The 21,719-nt window shown below is 45.5% G+C and overlaps 1 protein-coding gene across 5 annotated transcripts; it reads right to left on the bottom strand.

The window, feature by feature from the left end:
- Positions 1-2,301: 2,301 nt before the first annotated feature.
- Positions 2,302-21,436, bottom strand: VLDLR (very low density lipoprotein receptor). 5 transcript variants are annotated; one of them, XM_077759429.1, is made up of 19 exons: positions 21,037-21,436; positions 20,582-20,701; positions 16,655-16,777; positions 15,151-15,273; positions 13,090-13,461; positions 12,849-12,971; positions 12,638-12,760; positions 12,060-12,179; positions 11,818-11,943; positions 10,432-10,603; positions 9,611-9,829; positions 8,626-8,744; positions 7,954-8,093; positions 7,265-7,406; positions 6,276-6,422; positions 5,325-5,408; positions 4,864-4,944; positions 3,842-3,993; positions 2,302-2,956 (listed from the first exon to the last, which is right to left on the bottom strand). In XM_077759429.1, the coding sequence occupies exons 1-19, from the start codon at positions 21,068-21,070 to the stop codon at positions 2,921-2,923; spliced, it is 2,556 nt and encodes an 851-aa protein (XP_077615555.1). In that variant the 5' UTR covers positions 21,071-21,436; the 3' UTR covers positions 2,302-2,920. The 5 variants fall into 5 exon arrangements, with proteins under 5 accessions (XP_077615555.1, XP_077615554.1, XP_077615557.1 ...); XM_077759428.1 differs by having other exon boundaries at positions 3,842-4,011; positions 21,037-21,434; XM_077759431.1 differs by lacking the exon at positions 15,151-15,273 and having other exon boundaries at positions 3,842-4,011; positions 21,037-21,434.
- Between the last annotated feature and the right edge of the window lie 283 nt (positions 21,437-21,719).

The following is a 21,719-nucleotide window of genomic DNA, read 5'->3' as shown; positions in this document are numbered from 1 at the left end:
AATTTTTTTTTTTTTTTTTTTTTTTTTTTGCCTCATGTTCATCAAGAATAGAACACTGGAGGCTTGATGATGACACCATGGCTTTAAAATAGCTGTAAGAATGTCTTAAGGGAGCTGGCTGAACAACTGGGATACTTTCTTGCCAAATAGAGAGCTTGCAAAGGCCACTTAAAACTTTGGACTCAGGGACTCGGCTAGATTTCTTCAGCAGGGCCCACAAATCTATTTATGCGTCTCTTATCAATCTTTGTAGCAATTCCTAAAATCTCTGGAGGACCCACTCTCAGTGACTTTGTACGACTCACTTAACTCTAAACATCCTCCTTGATTGTTAAGTTTCACATTTTACCTCTTAACTAATTTTCACCCTCTCTAGTAAACTCTCCAGACATAGCAAACTTATGCCAGTATGTTTCATGTAGGATTCTTGCAGCTCTTAATTGGGAACTGAAGCCCAAGGCTCTAGTTCTCTGTGAACTACTATTACATGCTGAGTTGACAAGTCATATTCACTATTCTTAGTTCAACAGAAATATGTAGTTACTTCATTTCTTCAGCCTTTAAGTTAGTTTCTGTCCTTGGCTACTTACGGGGGGATAGGGCAAGGTAAAAGAGGGAGGTACTTTAGACTCTTAGAAGGTGGGAGACTGGGACCTAGAACCTAAAAGAACACAGAAGGGACTGGAATGTAAGAGAAAACGATGGAGAATAATGCTTGATTTTGTTCTTAAAAACTATGTCTTAGGGCCTTAAAGTTGATGAACACTATATACTCCTTAGAATGGGGGAAAACACTGGTATCTTCAGGCTTTCCAGGAGGGAACTTTGGATTGCTCCAATTAAAAAAATAAATCAGTGGGTTTTGTAGTGTAGGGTCAAAGTATCAGTAAACCAAATGGCCTTCAGAGTTCATACATGATGAATGCTAGCCTACTAATCACATGGGCACTTCAGATACCCTATGTCGGCAGACTACATCCTGTTGAGTGTAATGGCTATTTGAAGAGGAAGTAACAGGTGGACAACAGAATAGCCTCACCTTCACGGCTACAGCCTCTTTCTTCTATACTCTGAACTTGCACACTCCTTACTGCTTCCCCAACAAAAGCCCATGCCTTTCGCTTTGATCCATCTGACCAAAATCACAACAGGTATCTACCTATTAAATGATATGGCAGAAGCAACTTCATCTAGGATTGTTGATCTCTGCCTAAGCCACAAGCAAGGTGTCAGCTGCCTTACTTCTATTCCACGTGCAAGTAGAATGGGAGTCACCCACCAATCTGTTTAGCTACTCAAAATATCTCTTCACCCTCTTAATCCTGCGTTGGTCATTTAATCCCAAAAGGAATCCCGCCTTCTCTGCAGCAGACTCCCCACCTCATTTTGGAATTAGAGCGTCTTCCCAGGGCTTCAAGCCCCCCCGTCTTCCCTTGCTTGCCCACATTCTGAGACTGGAGAGAAAGGAGGCAATGGCCAATCTGATGGAAAACTTACTAAAGCCTCGTGCTACTTTTCCTTCTACCCAAATTCCTTATCTGCTCTTCATACTAAAAATTTCAGACATTGTCCATAGAAGGAATCCATGCCAGCCAGACTGAAAAATTAGAAGGTACTGTAGATTCTCCACGAAGTCACATTGGAACAGTGGTTTTCAAACGTTAGATTACATCAGAATCACCTGGAGGGCTTGTGGAAACACATTCCTGGACCCCACCCCGAGAGCTTCTCATTCAGCAGGTCTGGGAGGGGGCCTGAGAACTTGGATTTTTAACAAGGTCTCAGAGGATGGATATGCTAACCTCACTGAGAACCATTAGCTTAGAGTGTTCAAGAATGGCACTAAATAGTACCTCTCCAGCCCTCTCCATGGTAGATGGTTTTCACTTATAAAAGCAGAACACACTTAGCTCAAGGGCAAGAAGGCCCCTGTCCTGGAGCTACATATAATGATAGAACATGGAAAATAGAGACTTAAGCATGAAGAAGCAGAATTGCTAGAAATCTTAGCGTAGGTTTCTAGATCAGGAAACAAAGTAATGAGCAAAGGAACTTTCCCCTGAACAAGAGGAATTCTAGGTACAGGCTAAGTCAGCTTCTTTTACAAAATAAATAAATGGGGAACAAATATTAAGTGGTACCTTGTTCTTTTAGTACTTGGTTCTAAGAGAAACTAGCCAAATTATAGGCTTAGTTATACAACATCAAGATCTATATCATCTAGCTCATACAGTTCATTAGAATGCTTGCTACTACTCAGGTTGTTTACAGAAGTTTATCCTAGAGGAATAGGCACAAACCGTGGGTAAGCTGCTTGGTTTAATTGTTTTAGCACTTGAAAAAAAAATGTACAGTAGTTAGAACACTCAGTCTTTGCAAACCTCCACTGAGGTCAAAGATTTCATTCATACATACAAAATTAGTTTACAAATTTTTTTTTGGCAATTTCATCTTAGTAACCCGTTTTATCCTATTGCCATTGTCCCAACCATTGAAAAAGTTTACAATAATTTACATAGAAATATTTTCAAAGTGCTTAAGAATAGTGATTGTTTGCTGGGATATTTACAGATGGCCTATACAGTGTATGTACAGGTGATATACACTATAGCACAAGTGTCATTGCTGGAATATGGCTTTCTAGGGAAAGTGCATATTTGGCCAGATGCGGCAATACTGTCTAGAAACTCAAGGGTTAGATACTTGGTAACCACATCCAAAGCTGAAGTAGAATGTGGGCGGGAATATTTACAAAAGTCATATAAAAACGGTCAAGTATACAAGCTTGATCCATGTAAAGGTATCTTGATGTCCTTCCAGACTGGAGGAAGAAAGACTTCAGGTGTTTGCTCGGTTACCATTCCGAAGTGGGGGGGAGGGTATTGGTTTAGACCTCAAAGGCCAAGACTCGTCTCAGAAGTCAAGCTAGATCATCATCTGTGCTTACAACTGATATCTGTGGAAGAGAAAGAGTACAGAATGAGCTTGGTGATCACTCACTGGTAGGAACTCCAGTCTCTGAAATGGACCTTGCTTTTGGCGTGGTCATTCAGAGGCCAAAGGGGCATAGAAGAGAAGTCATATCTCAAAAAAGTATTGAGTTGCGTCCCCCTGATGCATTTTAACTTGAATCCGTTGATATCTACTTGTAGACAGAGAAAACAGTGGAGCTGATGCCGCCATCTCCTTAATGATCTTAAGTCCTGGAGAAAAATGGGGAAAAGACACACATGTGCCATGAATTGACCACTATTCTTTGTTTCACCCAAGAGCTTGAGAGCCGGGGTGCTGAGTACTTGTTTTGTTCACACTCTTCTCTCAGTGAAGGCCAAATACTCTGGTTGGGTTTCAACTGAAGGACAGGCAGCTGACTCTACTACTGAAAGGAAGTGAGCTATAGTAGGTGGGCTAGGCCACTTTCAAGCATTTGGTAATTACAGCTAAACAAATCTTGCTTAATACACTGACTTTAAGCCAACTCCCATAGATAGGATGTGCTAATTTTTAAGCATCCAGTGGACAGCTGACTTAACAGTTCAGATAGGAGCCACCTGGTTCATGCTAAGATTTACATACAGTTTCTATAACCAAAAACGTCTCCAACAGTACAGTGACGGCCTTAGGTTGACTTACTTGTTCTGAATGGGGCGGATGCTTATCACCTGACTGGCATGTGTTCTAACAGGCTAGACTGTCTAATCTCCAGGTAATAGATGTATTTGGTGGCTCTGTGATCCCAGTGGCTCTTTCCAGACCAAGCAGCCACAGCTTGAGTGAGCGGTCTCCTTTCCGGCAAGTCCTACAGCAAGCCATGGTGTATCAAGACACAAAGCTGACTTACTGCTGGGTACGTGTGTCCGACAGAAGCACTGTGTCTCCCAATGTCTATTGACAGGTCCTCTTCAGTAGTCTTCAAGTACACAGGATTGTCAAAGTTCATGCTTTTCATGTTCTTGTGCTGCCAATTCCGCCACATCAAATAGCCACCTATTGCTGCCATTGCCAAGAGCACTGAAATGAGTGAGAAGGTGACTAAGCAGAGTCTAGCCTCAAAACATCCCCTCCCCGAAAGGGTCCTGTTCAGAGATCAGTGATATGGGACGTTAATAAAAATTTCATGTTTTAGGAAGGTACATAGCTAGATGTTAGACTATAAATGGGCCCGGAGCTTGAAACAAGTTCAGACCAGCAGTTACGTGTTACTCTGTGGACTGGGGCTAAGCTCCACACAGCCATTTGGGCAAGGGTGCAGTCCTGGGCCCCGGCCCGGGCCAACTGAATTAAAATTGCACCAGTTTCTGGAAGGCTTTTCTGGGGTTCCCCCAGGTGTGTTAGGTAGGCTTGGAATCCAATATTCTAGGGTGAGGGGACCATTTTAGCACAGTGCCTTAGAATCCGCATGCCCCCAAATTGCTCTAGCGGTTGTTTCCCCTGAGTTGAGTCATTCTTAACTATTTTTAATCCACCAGTTGTATGAGTCCTCCAACTCCTCAAGAAGGCATGAAAGTATCTGTATGTCTCCCCTCTTTGAAGCATTGTATACATTTCAGAGTGGGGAACAGAACCGTGTTCTTAAAGGGGCGTATTGTAAAAGGGAATGAGCCAGACTAACAACTCTGAAGTAGAGAGCAGTCGGCACCATTCATGGAATAGTTGAGAATTTATCACTGCCAGTCACTGTGCTGAGGATACCATGGAAGAGAAAGGTGTGGACGCCGTGTGCAATGCTGGAGGCAGAGTGAAGGTGGTCAGTGTCACAAGTACTATGACCATGGGAGAGGGGTCTCTAGATGGATCAGAAATGCTCATCTGGCTAGTGTCACACAAGTTTATCAGACCCAAATACATAGATAATGTACTTACAGAGAGGAAGGATGGCCCAGGCAGCAGAAGTGCCTTTGGGAGGAGCGGTGACCTCTGTAACCGCTGTGGTCACATTGATCCCTACAAGAGAATAAAAGGAATCGGTGTAGATGGACCTGAACTCAGACTTAAGAATTTATCCATCTGGCGGAGCACCTCATGCCCAGAGCCCATTACTGATGTTTAGTATCTACTGCTTTGCACACCGGGAACAACTGGTCTATAAGTATTTGAGAGTCACATACTAGAACAGCTATTTCACTAACAGTTGTCTAGTAGAAATCTTAAGAAGTCAGGACAGGCTAAGACTTGCAGGCTTTAAGTCTTTGGAGTCCAAATGCATGTTACCACCATTCAGGGGCAGAATGAGTAGTTACAGGCTGCATTAATTACGTAAGCAATAAATACAGGGGGTGTGGCTGTTAGTTGAAATTCACAGTTGGCAGTACCGGGCCCAGTACCTCCAGGAGCTAGTCCACTAGTTGGCGAAATTTCTATTGTGTTGATGCCCTTTGTCTGTCTGTAAGTCACAGTAGTTGCAGTACCTGAATTACAAAGACCAAGAACCTGGTTAATGCCAAGGTTCCAGAGTGGCCAGCTGTTTTGTCCAGATAAATCATGAGAATGGTTATGTTACGGCGCGGGAAACAGAAAAATCACTGCTGAGCTAAGTTGCACGGACAGAGCTGAAAGAGAGTCTTCATGCAAAACCAGAGACCCATGCGACTTGAGACAGGACAGTCAACATCTGGAATTGGATAACTCAGAAAGCTGCACAGCCACACTTACCCTCTCAGCACCCGGAAGTTAAAAGAAATGCTCTCAAAACCAGATTAGCAGACGTGCTAGTCTTACTGTCAGATTGTCTTGCAGTGACTTTCTTAGTAAACTGACCTAATCCCTGCAGGGACTCCGTAGTAAGCTAATAAAAACCTCACACTATGAATTCCTTGCTCACAACAAGTGGCTTTAATTTGTCACTCAATGAGAAGCTAAGGACAAAAGATGAAAATCAAGCTTGGTTTAAGCGTGAGTAAAAGATGTCATCGCCCACTGGGTCCATAAGGTTTCCTATAACCATGACCTCTTGGGAGGAAAATATTAAGACGTGTTTATAAGTTGGCTAGCTCAGTGCCGTTAGGTCTCTCACTGGTACAAATCAGCATAGTCACATTCACTTATGAGTCAGCTACAGACTCCCCAAATGTGGACATGAGTTAGAAGTCAGTTCTGAAGTAATGACGTGAAACCCTGGCGTGTGACAGTAGCAGATACGTTCCCAAATCTATACCAAGAATCAGTTAAAACAGAATTCTTTAAAAAAAAAAAATCCAGGCTCGTTTTATAGCTAGGGTCTTACTCTGTTGCCTATTTTTCTGTCCTGTTTGTGGTTGTAAAGTAAAAAGCCTTACTGTGACACTCCCGGCCATTCTCCTCTAGATTATACCCATTGGGACAGGAACAGGTATATTTTGGAGAGTGATCATTAATCTGTGGCGCTGGCAGGCACAGGTATTCACATCCTCCATTCTCCATGTCTTCTTCACACCAATTTTTACCTATTCAGAAATAAAAGTCCTTTAAAACTGGCATTCTGGTGCCTGCTATACATAAAGCCCTGTTCTAGATGCTGAAGACATGAGCCCTTGTCCCCAAGGAGATTACACTTGTCGACTCTGTCAAACCTTCTAGCTCAACCAATACAGTGAAGAAGAAATAGAAGGGCACAGGGAGCATGCTCTAAGGATACCACAGATCCAAAGAAACCTGTTGAAAATGGCATAAGGATTATCCCTTGAACAGATGGGTGGTGGGGGAGCAGGTGCGGGGAAGGAGGGAGGTACCCACTACTGGTCCAAAGCAAAGACTCAAGGGAGAGAGACTAGCATGTTATCCTTCGTCTTTCTCCCACAAAGTGGAAGGAACCCAGCGAGAGGGAGGTTTAAGTCTTCCATTTAGGTAGAATCAGTCAAGTATTTTGGGCAGGAGATGATAGGAACACTTGTGTTTGCGGATCTACAGAGAAGATGCGTCATGATGGGGAGTCATGATGGGGAGGCAGGAAAAGTTTCTGGCATAAAGCTACTTTGAAGGGTAGTACAATCATCTTAGTACAAGAGAATGAAGGCCAAGAGGTATGGAAAAGCCGGAAATAAAAGACTGAACGCTGAGAGTTGGAAGGGAACATAAGAGTTAAAGTTCTGCAGCAATTTAGGAAGTCAGAAATTAAAAACAAAACAAAACAACAACACCAGCTTTGAAGTGTTGTAGCGTACTGGAGGCAAAAGCTCCCTTTTAGAGCAAGTTGAGCTGCTAAGGAGCTAACGATACCCAAGCAGGTACTACATCATGCTGTTGTCCTTACAGAGAAGCCTTTTAGGGCTATATTTGTCCACATTACCTGATGGCTGTACGAGTTCATGATAGACAATGATGTCTTGGGCATCATTAAGGTTGTTAACGAGAGTGGCCAGCTCTGATCCCGTGAATTTATTGGCCCCATAGACGGCTTCATTTTCCCCGTCTATCCAGTAGACACGATCCTAAAACAGAACCCCCAAATGAGCATGTACATCTGGGATGAGCACAAGTCAATGTCTAAGGTCATCATCGTTTCCTGGCAGTTTAATGGACCTTATTTATTTATTTGTTTATTTTTTAAGAGTTTTATTTATTTCTAGGAGAGAGAGAGAGAGAGACAGCGTGAGCAGGGGAGGGCCAGAGAGAGAGGGAGTGACAGACTCTGAAACAGGCTCCAGGCTCTGAGCTGGCAGTCAGCACAGAGCCCGACGCGGGCCTCAAACCCACGAACCGCGAGATCATGACCTAAGCGAAAGTCGGAGGCTTAACCGACTAAGCCACCCAGGCGCCCCTAATGGACCTCATTTATTGAATGCTGGTCTGGGATGCTGGATGTCCCAGACTGTATAAGATGCAAGTTGAGGTTTCTTAAAGTGCCATAAGAGATCAGTACAGAATTGGTCCCACATTGTAAGTGCCCCGCCCCCCTTCCCGCGTGCCTCCTCTTTCTCCCCAAGGGTGCTATAGTAACTCAGAGGTACACACTTAGATGTGAGGCACACATCTCACCTCAAATATGGTTACTGCGAGAGGATGAGCCAGGAACTCCAGAGACTTTAGGACGATCCTACGATCTTGGCCATTCAAGTCCACACTGGACAACATGTGGAGCTTGGAGTCGAGCCAATAGAGACGGCTCTTTATAAGATCTAGGGAGGAAAAGAATTGTCAATGCATGATAAGCCATCACAGATCTGGCTTCCCAGCTTCCCTTGAAAATATCCAAAAAATCCAACATTCTGTGTTCATGATTCCTTGTCCAGCATGGTTCTTAAGGGAGGTCCCACAAACCTTGTGAAGCAGCAGGTAGAATCTGTACACACATGCATTCTGGAAGACTAAAGGAATGCCTAAGGTTCTCCAAGTAGCTGACTTGAGAAATGTCACATTATATTGATATTAAGCTAGCATGTTGTTCTGCCCTTACGGGATGAGTATTCCCAAGGCCCGAGGTTCCCTGAATTCATGTTACGCGTTAGGTCCAAGTGGACAGGAAAGCTAGTAATGGTGGAACATGTAATTTATTAAGTCCACTGTCCCACTCTAATTGCTCAATTACTCTCTTCCAAAAGTCCTGCTATGAAGGGAACCATGGAGAACTGTCCACTGTAGTCCAGAATAAACCGTGGAGGGAAGTGAAAACTGTAGACCTGGTGGTCAAGGAAGGAAGAACATACATACCAAGGGTAATTCCATTAGGCCATTGGATGTCCACGGTCACCAGCGGCCGTCTATCAAATCCATTCATGCCCGCTTTCTCTATTTTAGCGGGTTCTCCCCAGTCTGACCAGTAAACAAAGCTGGGAAGAATTAAAGGAGAAGGAAGCCTCAGTGGTTTAGAGGGCATAAACTTGTAGTATGAGACACACATTTAAAGAATGAATAGAAGACTCGAAAGACAAACAGTAACAGTTAAGGGTCTAAATTACGTTCCAGGCAAACAAAAGTTAACACTCAGAATCTTACAGGCTCATCATGAACTATATTAATCTATATAAGTGTGGCATTTATATTTCAACCCCAAGTCACAGGTTAGGTATTTTCTTTACAAAAGGCCACTTCTTTCAGGGGACTCAAAAATGAATATATGTTAAGTTTTACAGGAAGGGCTGACTGGTGGTGTTCTGGTGAGGATTCATGGTGGTCAACTACAGGCTCTTCCCAGATGCTTCTCTATATTAGTGGCGATTTAGGGAAACCTCTCCATAAAATCTTGCTAGACAGGTCCATTTATTTCCCCTGGACTTTCAGACACCTTGGACACTTAGATGACAGCTTTGAGGTAGCGGGCTTATCAAACTCCCCCAACTCGTGCAGGTACTTGGGGTTGCTCATCTGGGGCTAATGTGACAAAACATTGAGACAAAAATTAAAAATCACTTGGAAAGAAGATGGGTGGCCATAAGGGGTCAGGTATAGCTTTTGGTGCACATCAAATCAGATCTATTGTTTCATGAACGTCACCCAGTGGTCATACCGCCAGGGATGGCCTGTACTATGGCAGGGTTTCTCGACTGTGGCACCACAGACATCTTGACCTGGGTAATTCGTTGTTGTGGGGAGCTAATAAGTCTGGGGATTTCAGCATGATTTCAGCCACGGGGAAAGCTCCTGGCACACACAGATAGCATCCGAAAGGCTATAAGATGAAAGACAGACTACAAACCCCGACAGTGGGTCCACAGCTATGGAGGCTGGCTCCCGCAAGTCAGAGTTAAACAGGAACTTCCTCTTGGCTCCATCTAGGGTAGCTACTGAAATAGTCTTAGAAGCCGCATCCGTCCAGTAGATGGTCTTGTACACCCAATCAACAGCAATGGCTGCAGGATTATAGACATTGTCGATCATTTTAACATGTCTACCAACCTTGTCATCAATTGAGGCACTGAAACAGAATAGGTCACAAGAAATTTAAGAGTTTGACACCATCAGAGCCTGGAGAATGGACTTTCTGTTTACAAAATGGTCAACAGCTTTGCTCAGAAGAAACTCTAGCAAAACCACAGCTCACCACTCAAACGATTTAACTATGCCTCTTACTGGTCCTATACAATAGTGTCCACTATTTAGTTGCTGTTATGTATTCGATATGCAAGAATGACACATTTCTAAGTGAAGCTATTTGTTTCAGGAGACATCATCTGAGTTTCTATAGTTCCCGTTGAGAGAAAGCTGTCCCTACCATTTGTGTTGGTAGCAACTATAAACAGTTGTCAATGAACTAGAGACAAAGGGGTGAAAAAAAGAGAAATAAATATGTGCTTTGTGATAATCCTATTGCTATAACCACCTTGTACTTGACAGATGATTGTTAGTTTCTAAGGAGGAACTGATAGTCATTTAATAGTTGGAGAATCAATTAGTATTCAGATTGAAGAGTCCCAGCTCATTGGATGCTAGATGGGAGCTAGAAATTCCTCCAAGCCTTCCCAAAGACCAAGTGACAGGGAATTTATGTTGAGACACCATGCATAGAACTGAAGTTACCTGAAGATGGCCTTTTGGCTTAGATCAGCCCAGAACAGCTTCTGAGCGGCAATATCCGCATCAAGAGCTACTGTGTTTCTTAGCTGTTCAACTAGTTGGATGTATTCTTTCCTCTCCAAGCCAATCTTCCGGATGTCTCTCCGGTTCGTGAAGATCAGACTTGGCTCTTTACCTGCAAGAGAGGAGTCAGGTTTATTTGGTTTTGCTGTACGAAGGCAAGGCCCTCCGAAGTCCGCTCCTCCTGCAGGAGGGGCACCTGAAAAGTAAAGGCTTTGCTAAACACCTGAGGGGTATTCTTGCTGCACTCTGTGTTCTCTGGGATCCGCAAGCACTTCCCACCACTGAAGAAGGCAGTTCTAGGGTCACAGCGCTCAGTGGGAGGGTGGCTGATGGGTACGTGACTTACTGGAACTGCACTGAAGTCTGGGAGCAGAGAGTAGGCAAACCTGGGAGCTGTTCATGGTATCGTATGCAAAAGAAACTGACTAAGGCGGGGGCCCTGGGTGGCTCAGTCAGTAAGCGCCCGACTTCAGCTCAGGTCATGATCTCGCAGTTCGTGAGTTTGAGCCCTGCGACAGGCTCTGTGCTGACAGCTTAGAGCCTAGAGCCTACTTCAGATTCTGTCTTCCCTGCTCATGCTCTGTCTCTCTCTCAAAAATAAATCAACATTAAAAAAAAACAACAACTGACTAAGGCAGGTGTCTGGGGAAATGATCTTCTGTTTAACCTATGATACTGCACTGTGGGTTCAGTAGCACAGCTCCCAAGAACAGATCGCCCCCGATTTAGGATGGTTCGACTTAGGATTTTTCACCCTTATGATGGTACAAAAGAGTTTGATTTCTGTAGAAACCACACTTTGAATTCAGAGTTTGGACTTTTTCCTGGTGCCAGGGATAGATGCTACCATCGTGCCTTGTGAGGTTTTCTCATGATACTGGGCAGTAGCATGGGGTCAGCCCCCTGATCACACGGGTCACAAACCAATCCAATGATGACACCTGTCTGTACCCACACAACCATTCTGCTTTTCACTGTGAGTACAGTACTCAGTACATGACAGGAGCTATTGAATACTTGATGATAATATAGGCTTTGTGTTAGATGATGTTGCCCAGCTATAAGCTAACGTAAGAGTTCTGAGCACATTTGAGGTGGGCTTGACGAAGCCATGCTACTTGGTAGGTTAGGTACCTAAAATGCATCTTCGACATAGGAGATGTTCAGCCTACAATGGGTTTATTGCACTGTGACGTCATCATAAGTCAAGGAAGAGCTGCACTGTTTCAATTCCATATTGAGTTGACTCATGGAGTCACTGGCTGTAGCTTTCCTAAGCACCTGCTCATAAAGGTACCAGAGCAACATGAGCCCAAGTCCATTTACCTACTGCCTTGCACACGCCAGTGGCAAGATCCATCTGATATCCCCGACTACATTCACACTTGTAACCGCCTTTTAGGTTGATACAAATTTGGCTGCAGATTCCCGGATTTTGGCATTCGTCGATATCTAGGAGAGAAACTGGAATTAGTCTTGCTGTGTCTAGATGATGCAGAGATACATTGTCTTTTCCCAGCCCCCTCCCTACCCCCCTGGCCAGGGCTTAGGCACCCTCCCTGACTCACCTCCACAGATTTTTTTATCTATCAGTTCAAACCCAGCTGCACAGTCACACTCGTACCCTATAACTAGGTCCTTGCAGATGTGAGAGCAGCCACCGTTATTAACCAGGCATTCGTTTACATCTGAAATAAAAAGGGACTAGAGTTACTTGGCATCTTATTCCAAATCGGTGTTTGCCCTGATGAACATTTAAACTTGGGGCTTTTTGCAATAAGGTATCTAGTTAGTCTGGTCCAACTCATGATTTTCCTAAGATCTAATAATCTGTCTTAAAGAGACGTATCTCAGAGTTTCAGGGGATAGGAAATCCTGACTCCTTGGCAAGTTACCAGCTGGCAAAGCAGTACGGAGTTAAATGTCGCTATTGTCGAATGGTTACTTATAAGGAGGTAAGACTATGAACTACTTGGTCGCTGCTTCGACTTTGAAGGCATAAAAATGCCACTCTGGAGTCCAACAACGGAACTCGGTTCGTTACAAGTGGTTTAAGCAGGCACTGTACGGGGCCTACCCTGCTTTAGCCGCAGGCAATGGCATTGACCTTCCCCACCCTGTACTCAGGCAGCCCGGGTCCACTTACGACATTCTTTGAGGGGCTCGTCACTCCAGTCCCTGCAGTCCTGCTCTTGGTTACATACTTTACTGATATCTATGCATTCCCCGCTTCTGCACTTGAACTTGCCCGGGCCCAGGCACTGATTGACTACAGAGAGAAACACCAACGTGAGATTCCATTAGTGGGGCCACTCAGAGCAGTCCTGTGACTCACTCCCAGGACCCACGACCCTTACCATTTTTGCAGTTGACTTCATCAGAACCGTCCACACAGTCCCGGATACCGTTGCACTGCCTGCTGCCGTGGATACAGCTTCCGTCCTCACACTCGAACTGGTCAGGTCGGCAGGTGCGTGAAGCTGCAGGGGGCGGGGAGGACCACGGGGTGGTGAGCCGCGCCGTCCCAGCTGAGACATGGAGGGGGAGGAGGGGGAGGAGGAAGAGGCAACGGGCCATACTCATAAGAAGGCTACATACGACAGTTGACCTCGTCGCTGCCATCTTTGCAGTCGGGGTCCCCGTCACACCGCCACTTCTTGTGGATGCATTCGCCCGAGCCGCACTGGGTCTCACTGGCTGGGCACTTGGTGTGCATCACTGGCTGGCGGCCGCACTGCTCCAGGGACTCATCAGACTGGTCGGAGCAGTCGGCATCGTCGTCACACACCCAGCTGAGGGGGATGCACGAGGAGGTGCTGCACTGGAATTCGTGGGCGCCGCACGTCGGGGGTGCGCAGTCCAGCTCGTCGCTGCCGTCGCTGCAGTCATCCTGGCCGTTGCAGACAAAGTTCCTGGAGATGCAGCGGCCGCTGGAGCAAGTGAACTCATCGGAGCTACACGTGATGTTGCCTGTGGAGAGACAGTGGGCTGGGCTGAGCCTGTGTCAGACTTTCCAGACTCTGGGCCCACAACATACCATGCAGGATCTCGGATCACGAACCCTAGCTTTCCAGCTTCACTTAAAAGCCAGTGTGGATCTCTATCAATATCCAAGTTCCTGGAGTATCTAGCAAGCAGTCTCAGTATGTATGAGATGCAGGGACGCTTGAATAAGAACAGAAATAAAGGACCCAGAAAAGAGTTGAGGATTCTAAGTTAATTTGAAAGGAGACCCACAATCGATCGATAACTTAAAGCAATCAATAACTTGAACGGGAGAGTTCATTCTGAAAGCCAAAGGCTGAGTTATCTCTAAATGGACAGACCGCGGATCGAATCGTTAGCTGAAACTATTGTGTATCAGGTGTATGGGCAAATAAATGTACACTCGTAATAGGCATTATGACACTGTCACCAAAGAGAAGCCATTATGTATACTCCCATACATGGTTCCTTCTCTGTTGGTCATTCAAATGAGGATCGGGAATCACAAGTCTGAAATATTTTCAAGTGTTAAAAGTCACTGCTAGGGCTAGAACCTCAGTCTGGTAGCCTGCGAGGCTGATGCCGATCAGCCAGGCAGACTCTCTACTTTGTGCTCTGACTCCGATTCCCGCCGAATGAATAAAGGTCACAATTTGGCGGTAATGAGGGTAGAGACCACGACTCTCTTGGGAAGCAAAGTCTAGATTTAAGAAGGAAACTTTTGGCAGCTCCAGGGCTTACCAAGCCATAAAAGTCAGTTCTAAGATTGAACACCAAAACTCACTGGACTAGGTGCAGTGGTATTGACCTTGGAAGTCGACTTGTACACGCAAGACTGGCATTTCGACTGCAAACACCCTCAGCTCACTTCCTATGCTGAATCAGGAGGCCCGTGCTTGTCAGACCTGGGAGCTGTAGCTCTCGGGGCCCTATAAAAGGGCGGCAGCTTGAAAGAGTGCTCAAAGCAATGTTTGTTCAACCTAGATATTTTCCCAGGACCTCACCTGGGACTTGCAGCACTTTATTACACACTTTCTGGGAACAGACACATGAAAGCATAGGAAACCAAGCTCGTTTTTACAGGCACGGACCGTGAGAAGAGACAAAAGTCATCGGTTGAAGAGAGTTTTCTTTGGGTATCTGCTGGCAGGATGTTAATGAACACGTGCGTCAGGTTAACCTTCGGAAAGGCTGAACTAGAATCTAGCTTGAGGGAGGGGGGGCTACAAAATGCTTGTGTCATGTTCACGTAACTTATTCCAATCAGCAGACCCACTGGAGACCTAGGAATAAGCTTGCTGACTCCAGTCCCCTCCTTGTTTCATCGAGCCCAAGTGAGGAAGGCCCACGAATTCCTGTCCTGATGGAGACAAGAGCCCACCGCATGATTTGGTGGCTTCACTGAGCTGCTTCTAAATGTTAGTGCCTTGAATGACTTACCTGCTTCTTGCCATCTGCCTAGAAGAAACCCCAAAGCAAGCCGTGGTCAGTTACCATGGGAACGTGTGGCCGAGTTTCAGGGCAGCGAGAAAAGCCAAGCAGTCGAGCAGAGAGTGAGATCACCGCAATGCGCATCACCGGCACTGTGTCTTCACGCTCCGGGGAGCTTCCCTGCCCACCCTTGAGAAAAGGGGTCTCTGGGTTACAAAAGCCACTCCACGCTGGTCTTCTTACCACAGTTCTCTTCATCTTCTCCACTGTCACAATCGTGTTCACCGTCACATCTCCAGGACACGGGGATACACTGAGTGGAGCGGGCGCCACAGCTGATTTCATTAATGCGGCATGTTCTCATATCTGTTGACGATATACAGTCTCAAAAGAGCCTCCAAACTCATCAGGGCAAAGCTGCTGTTCTGCGCTGCCTGTGAGTGGTCACACTTGTGAGCAGCCTGGCCCGTGGGGGCGATCGGACCCACCAGGGCCCACGCCTGCGGCAGCTGGTGCGCCAGCTGCACTGCTCGTGGGCCGTGCCAACCCGCGCCACCTGGCAGTGCACCTGAGAGCCTGGACCGTGTTATTCCTTCAAGGTTCCGTGGCGTGCTCGGTCCTGGCTTTTGTTTTACTTGGCACGGTTAGGCTTATTGGCCAGCCTGCTCCTTGACCTTTTTTTTTTTTTTTTAATCTGTCAGATACCAGATAAAGTCACCTGATTCCAACTTCATTAAAGGCTGGAATGTCTAACACCTGCGAAGTCTTCCTTTGACTAGATTCCTTTACAGGCTTCTTCACAACCTACTTTAGATTCGTACAACAGGGACAGCTCCTGATTCCTGACCTCACCAGGCCATCCTCAGGGCCCTGTCTTTGTGGCATCTATCTTTACCTGTGGGGACTTACCTACCTTGACCAGTGTTCTGATCGCTCCCCTTCTATCTTGCCTAGAAAACTGAGATTGACACATTTATCTTCCTTTCTGCTTCACTGTGTCTTGTAAGTCCTGTTCCAGACCTAAACTTCGCTCCTATTAGACCTGAGTGTTCAGTGCTTTTAGCAGGGCTCTCCTGCTTTGAAATGAACTCCAAGACTTTCTTCACCACGACAGTCAAACGATCCCAATTTATCTGTCCCAAATCCTCCTCCTCTGTGATGCCACAGACCATTTCATGAATATTCGCCTAAGGACACAGATAGTCCTTTGAATATCTACGAGGTTTCTCTTATTTAAGAAGAAGGTGTAAGCTTTACCCTATTTCAGTAACCTTAGGTAACAGGTTTGTTAACAATCACTATGCCTCCCGATACCTAGCCACCTTACCCCATCAGTAATCGATTTTTTTTCATAACATAAACTATGCATCTAAAAGCTTATCCTTGGCCCAAGGGGACCCTCACGTATATCTCAGCTTCCAGGACCAGAGTACCATCTGCTTAGAGTCATGATTACCAAACATTTGTAATCTATGCACCTAGTCAAGGAGTTCTTAATCAAATCTGCTGGCTTCAGTCATAAATATTCAATAGTGAAGCTACCCAAGAGGACGTCAGTCTTGTTAGACTAGGGAGAACATTCTTCAAAAGACACCGATCACCTGTTCATGACTTGACTGACCTTGGAGTCAACTGGCCTACGCATCACAGTAGGCCAAGGGAAAATACAACCATAGATGACATGACACTTGGAGCTCTGAGACACAAACCAGCCTGGAAAAGTTAAGGTCCAAAGCAAGTCACTCACGGCACTGTTCTGGGCTTTCGTCAGAGCCGTCTTCACAATCGGGATCTCCGTCACACTGCCACCGGCTGGGGACACACTGGCCATTGTTGCACACAAAGTCCGACTCAGCACACGTCTTCTTCACTACAAAAGTTTATTTGTAGGGTTAAAGTCAAAGTCACTATATTCCCACTGCGGGTAAAAATGCATGCTGGTACATTTGCTTCTAACAGTACGGCTGAGTCAGCCCTCAACTGCCAGTGTCCAAGAGAACACTAGAAAAACCTACTTTCATTTTCCCAGAGGAGAAAGGTGCTCATCTAAAAGAGTTGGAGGGTACAGAAGTCATGGTAAGATTGCTCATTACCTTACACCTCAGGGATACCTTACAAAGAAATTGCAAGTTTCATGTTGAGTTTAAGCAATAGTTTCATGCTTTTATACGTTTCTTCCAAGTCATTCAAGTACTTAATAAGGTTTAAAAGCCCAACATTCCTTCTTATGACTGGATCATGTTCTAGGGGCTTCTCTAACAGCACATGGGTTGAGTGTAGAGTTAGGAAGATATGGTTCAGGACTGAATACTGTCACTCCTATAGGTCTGTTGGGGCAGAGGAACCTGCCCAGTAAGGAACAGGGAAAGCTTAAACCCAAGGACAAAAGAGGCCACATTTAGAATCCTAGGGACAGACTAACATCAACTGACTATAAGTCACTGAAGCCACTGTGGAAGCTGCCAGTCTCTGTAACTGAGGCCTGGAGCGAAAATCGCTTATGACAAGGTATCATATGTGCCATGAATTCCTACTAGGGCAGGACTTTTCTCCTAGAATTCTGGTGGCTCAGGTTGTTGTCCAAATAGGGACAATCTCAGGAGAAAGGGGACACTGTTAAATACCAGGAAGATAAGCATAAACCTAGACTCTGTTAAACCAGCCGGACCACTTGGTCACCTTCCCCACGAGGAAGTCAGAGAGAAAGAAGAGTCTTGATAATCAGCCACATGGGATGTTAGGCTCATTCTTCCCAGGCTATGTTCTTCCTTGCTCATGAGCCTATACTTTCGACCTAAACTTGTGGTTTAAGATCTTCTTCTCTAACAAATATTCCGTATTGGTTAATCAGTGAAAAGCCGATTTATGTGCTAAAAACTTGATAGGGACTGCTTCAGGTCTGGGGTTTGAGCTCCATCCAACTCACAGACTGTAGAGGACGCTAAAGTACAGGGCCACTCTGGTTTCGCCTTCAGCCACTGTGCAGCAGAGGAAATAGTGATCACGGTCAATTCCAAAAACTCATGACGTGGCGATGAATCATGACGATCCGAAAAGGATTATTCATCTCCTTGAATTGTGTAGCCAAGGAAACAAAAAAAGGCCACGTTGGCTCTTAGATTCGCACCTGTTTCTAAAATCACTGAAATACTCAAACCCCAGTATTAATGGTGAAGGCCATAACCAAAGGCCCACGTGCTCCCAAGCATGTACGAAGGTGCCAGAATGTCTCTAGAGTTAGTTGCTGTAACTCAACCTGTGATAGTCTCAGGAATAGGAAGCAGGGAATGGATCTAAAGAGACTACACTGGTTTGAAGACTGATAAAATGTTGCAGGGATGGACAAGATTGGCGACACTGCGAAGTGTGATGGCAAAGGCTAAATAGGGGCAGACAAACTGCTTGAGTTCATCTGTCTCCATTCTGAACACAGTCTGGGAGAGTCAAGAAAGGCTGTTGGAATGGGACCTTAAGAGATGGATAGAGACTGAGCTGTGCCACAGGGAAAGAGGGCTGCCTATTTGCTCCTCAGAGAGCTGAAGTTACTGATTAATCAGGTCGGCCCAACACTTGTCAAACAGTGAGTTACTGGGATGGACAGAAGCACTGGGCTTCTGGAATCTAAGCTGTAGCTGACTGAAAATGCTAGTCAACATGCTCGAAGGAAACAGCCCTGCTGAAGCTGCAACCAAGTTCAACATCAAGAGGCTGGACAGGAAAAATACTATGAGACCTTCCAAGTTTTAAGCAATTGTGCAGCTTTCTCCTTCCAGGGAGGAAGATCTCAAAACCAGCATTCAGAGCTTCCCCGAGCAATGCTCCCACATTCCTTCTCTTCCTTCAGGCCCACGAGGCAGAGACCAATTCTGGCCAAGAATATATTTAATCTTTCCCATCTCGTGTGATTTTGAGTGATAAATCCATCCACCTCCTTAACTCGTCCCAACCTTCCTGCTGTGTGTCCAGAAGTTACTGATGTGGAGACTACTTTTAGGAGAAGCCAGTGGGGACTCCTAAGAGGACCCTGGGTTAGGTGCTACTAAGTTAGTCAGGTGGTAATGGGAGGCTTCTGGAAAACGAAGGAGAATACTTTCTAAGAAAGAACAATGGGTCTTGCCAAATACATACTTGGGAATCCAGAAAGAATTGTTACATTTACCAAGAGAAGAATTGCCAAGAGTGAGTCCTTGCAGTGAGATACTTCCTGAAGGAATTATATTACCCAGGTAACCTAGCAGTGGCAAGACTCAGTGTCTTGTAGAAGAGACTAAAATCCCAGTGTTTGAGTGTAAATATTGGCACAGTGGTGCCAGAAGAATCTTCTTGGTCCTGAGACTGGAGAAAAGTTTCTTCCCTGAGACTGGAGAAAGGACTTCCTTTGTTTCCAAATGAGCTTCTAGTCCCCATATTGATGTACAAACACCTATGCTATTGCTCAGCGAGCTCAAGCATAAGACAGGCTTCCATGATGCCTCTGCTGTGCCATTTTTGTAATGATGCATGAAAAAGCAGGGAAAGGCATAACGAGATGGCAGTTGATGCAGTCTACATTTGGCGTCTGTTTTTCTCCTGTATGTCGAATTTGTACAGCGGACGTCTTTATAGAACATCTTTTCAAAGGCAAATGACAATGCTGTCCCCGGCATTCACACACAACACTGTTTCAGGCGTTTTACAACATAAAACGAAGGGCTCTAAAAGCAAACTTGGGCATGTATTCCGGGTACCTACATGCCACCTTGACATGTATTCCTCAGCTGTTTTGGCTGAATGTGAAGGTGTACAGATTGCATAAACTGGCATTTCTCACAATGATCTTTTGAAAGATGGTGATCAATGAGTATATGGTCTGTCCCCATTCTTGTGGGGAAAGAATATCTTCCACTCTGCTTAACGCTTTAGAATTACCATCTGTGGTAGGCAGAGAATTAAAAAAAATTCCTTATCTGATCTGTGATCTGCACTGGTCTGTTGTTTCTAGGCTGGGAGTTTATTAACCTCTAAAACCTGAGGGTATTTCTTAGTGTCCTGGCCTTTCTTTTTTTTGGGGGGTTGGGTGGGGATCAGAACCATTTGAGAATTAAATAAAAAGAAGTCTGTTCTAAGCAAACTTCTGTCTGTCCGTGCTTCTGGTCTTCTAGGCCTCTCTCCTTGCTTCCTCTACCACATGTTTGGCTGATCTATGAACAGGCCCTGTCATTTGAAAGCACCTCTACTTTATCTTTCACATCCCACACCGAGGCTGATAGCCCATGTCAAACATTCAACTATATTCCTCTAGATCAGGACGTATAGACTCTTTGGACTCTGGTTCAAAGCAGTTCTTTTTTTTTTTTTTTTTTAATGTTTGTTTATTTTGAGAGGGGGAGAGAGAGAATCCCAAGCAAGCTCCATGCTGTCAGCCCAGAGCCTGATGCGGGGCTCGAACTCAGAAACCTTGAGATCATGACCTGAGTTGAGATCAAGAGCCAGATGCTTAACTGACCGAGCCACCCAGGTGCCCCATTTATTTAGTTAGTTACATAATCCATCCATCAGTCTGGTTCAGGGCAATTCTTAGCCCTGGATCATAGTTTCAGAATCTCCATACATTTAAGAAATGAAGAGCATCACATTCAGTAAGTGCACGTGTCCTCGTGGGGAGGCCAGTGACATCGTCACGCTCTTTACTTACCACAGTTCTTTTCGTCGCTGCCGTCAGCACAGTCTTCGTCCCCGTCACACTTCCACAGCAACGTGACACAGCGGCCGTTTGTGCACTGGAATTGGGACGGTTCACATTTGGTTTTTCTTCCTAAAATCAGGAGGGAGTGCTTAGCTCCGATAGAAGCGTGGCAAGTCACACATGCAAGTTACCCAAAAACCTGTGGGTAGGGGCCCTCTCAGAGAGACTGCTGCAGACTCGGCAAGTAGAACATTCTAGGGGCCAAGGTGGGGTCGGCACTGGGGCAGTGGCTAACTGTGATGGAGTTCTTAGCTGGGAACACACCATCTGGGGAAGACTAGATTTCCCAGCCTCTTGCAGAGAGGCATAGCCATGGATGGGGCTAAGGTCTGGAATATCAACAGAAATCGTAAATAGAACTTCGGGGAACTGTCCTCGAAGGGATGGGGATTCCATTTTCATACCTTTATTCCTTTCTGGCTCCTGAAAAGTGGGCATGGGATCTGCAGTAGTGATCTTGAGCCAAGGGAGCCAGACCAAGATAGAAGGAACGTGGATTTCCCAGAGAACACGGGCAGTGGGGCCGGGCTTCACCTGCCTCTGGTTTTGTTTCCCTCCTTTGTTTAACTCCTTTGTGTAGCTGTAATCACACCGCCAAATCCTAATCCATTAACAACATTTCTTGGCCATATTCTGTACTGTGAGTCACAGAGGATGCTCCTATTACCAGCAAATTACAGGAGATTGAGAAGTGGTAGCCAGGAGGGGACAGAATAGAGGTTTAATACACAGCTCTTCATCTTAGGATTTGAGCTCTAATTATTAAAAGGCAAGCTTACAACACAGCTCAAAGATAAAGATCAAGAAGGTACAGTTGAGAGGTAAAGGGAGATCATTTTTAGTGACAGGGGTGGGGAAAGGGGGGTGGTCGGAAAGCAAAGGGAGGCAGAACCGTAGACCTGGGGTCTATTTCTCTGAATCTCGTTTTCCTATGCTCAGCATATGGTATTTAATTCACACAGGGATATGCGCTAATATTTGTAAGTAGAGCACTTTTTTTTTTTTTTTTTCCCCTGGCATGGGACAGCCAGCGTTCAGGTGTTTCCTACCATTAGCATGTCCTTCTGGGGGATGCGATTTGTGTGAG

Source organism: Crocuta crocuta, unplaced genomic scaffold, assembly GCF_008692635.1.
Source record: "Crocuta crocuta isolate KB4526 unplaced genomic scaffold, BGI_CrCroc_1.0 scaffold41, whole genome shotgun sequence".
Classification (NCBI taxonomy): Eukaryota; Metazoa; Chordata; class Mammalia; order Carnivora; family Hyaenidae; genus Crocuta; species Crocuta crocuta.
This window is presented reverse-complemented; position numbering and strand designations above follow the sequence as displayed.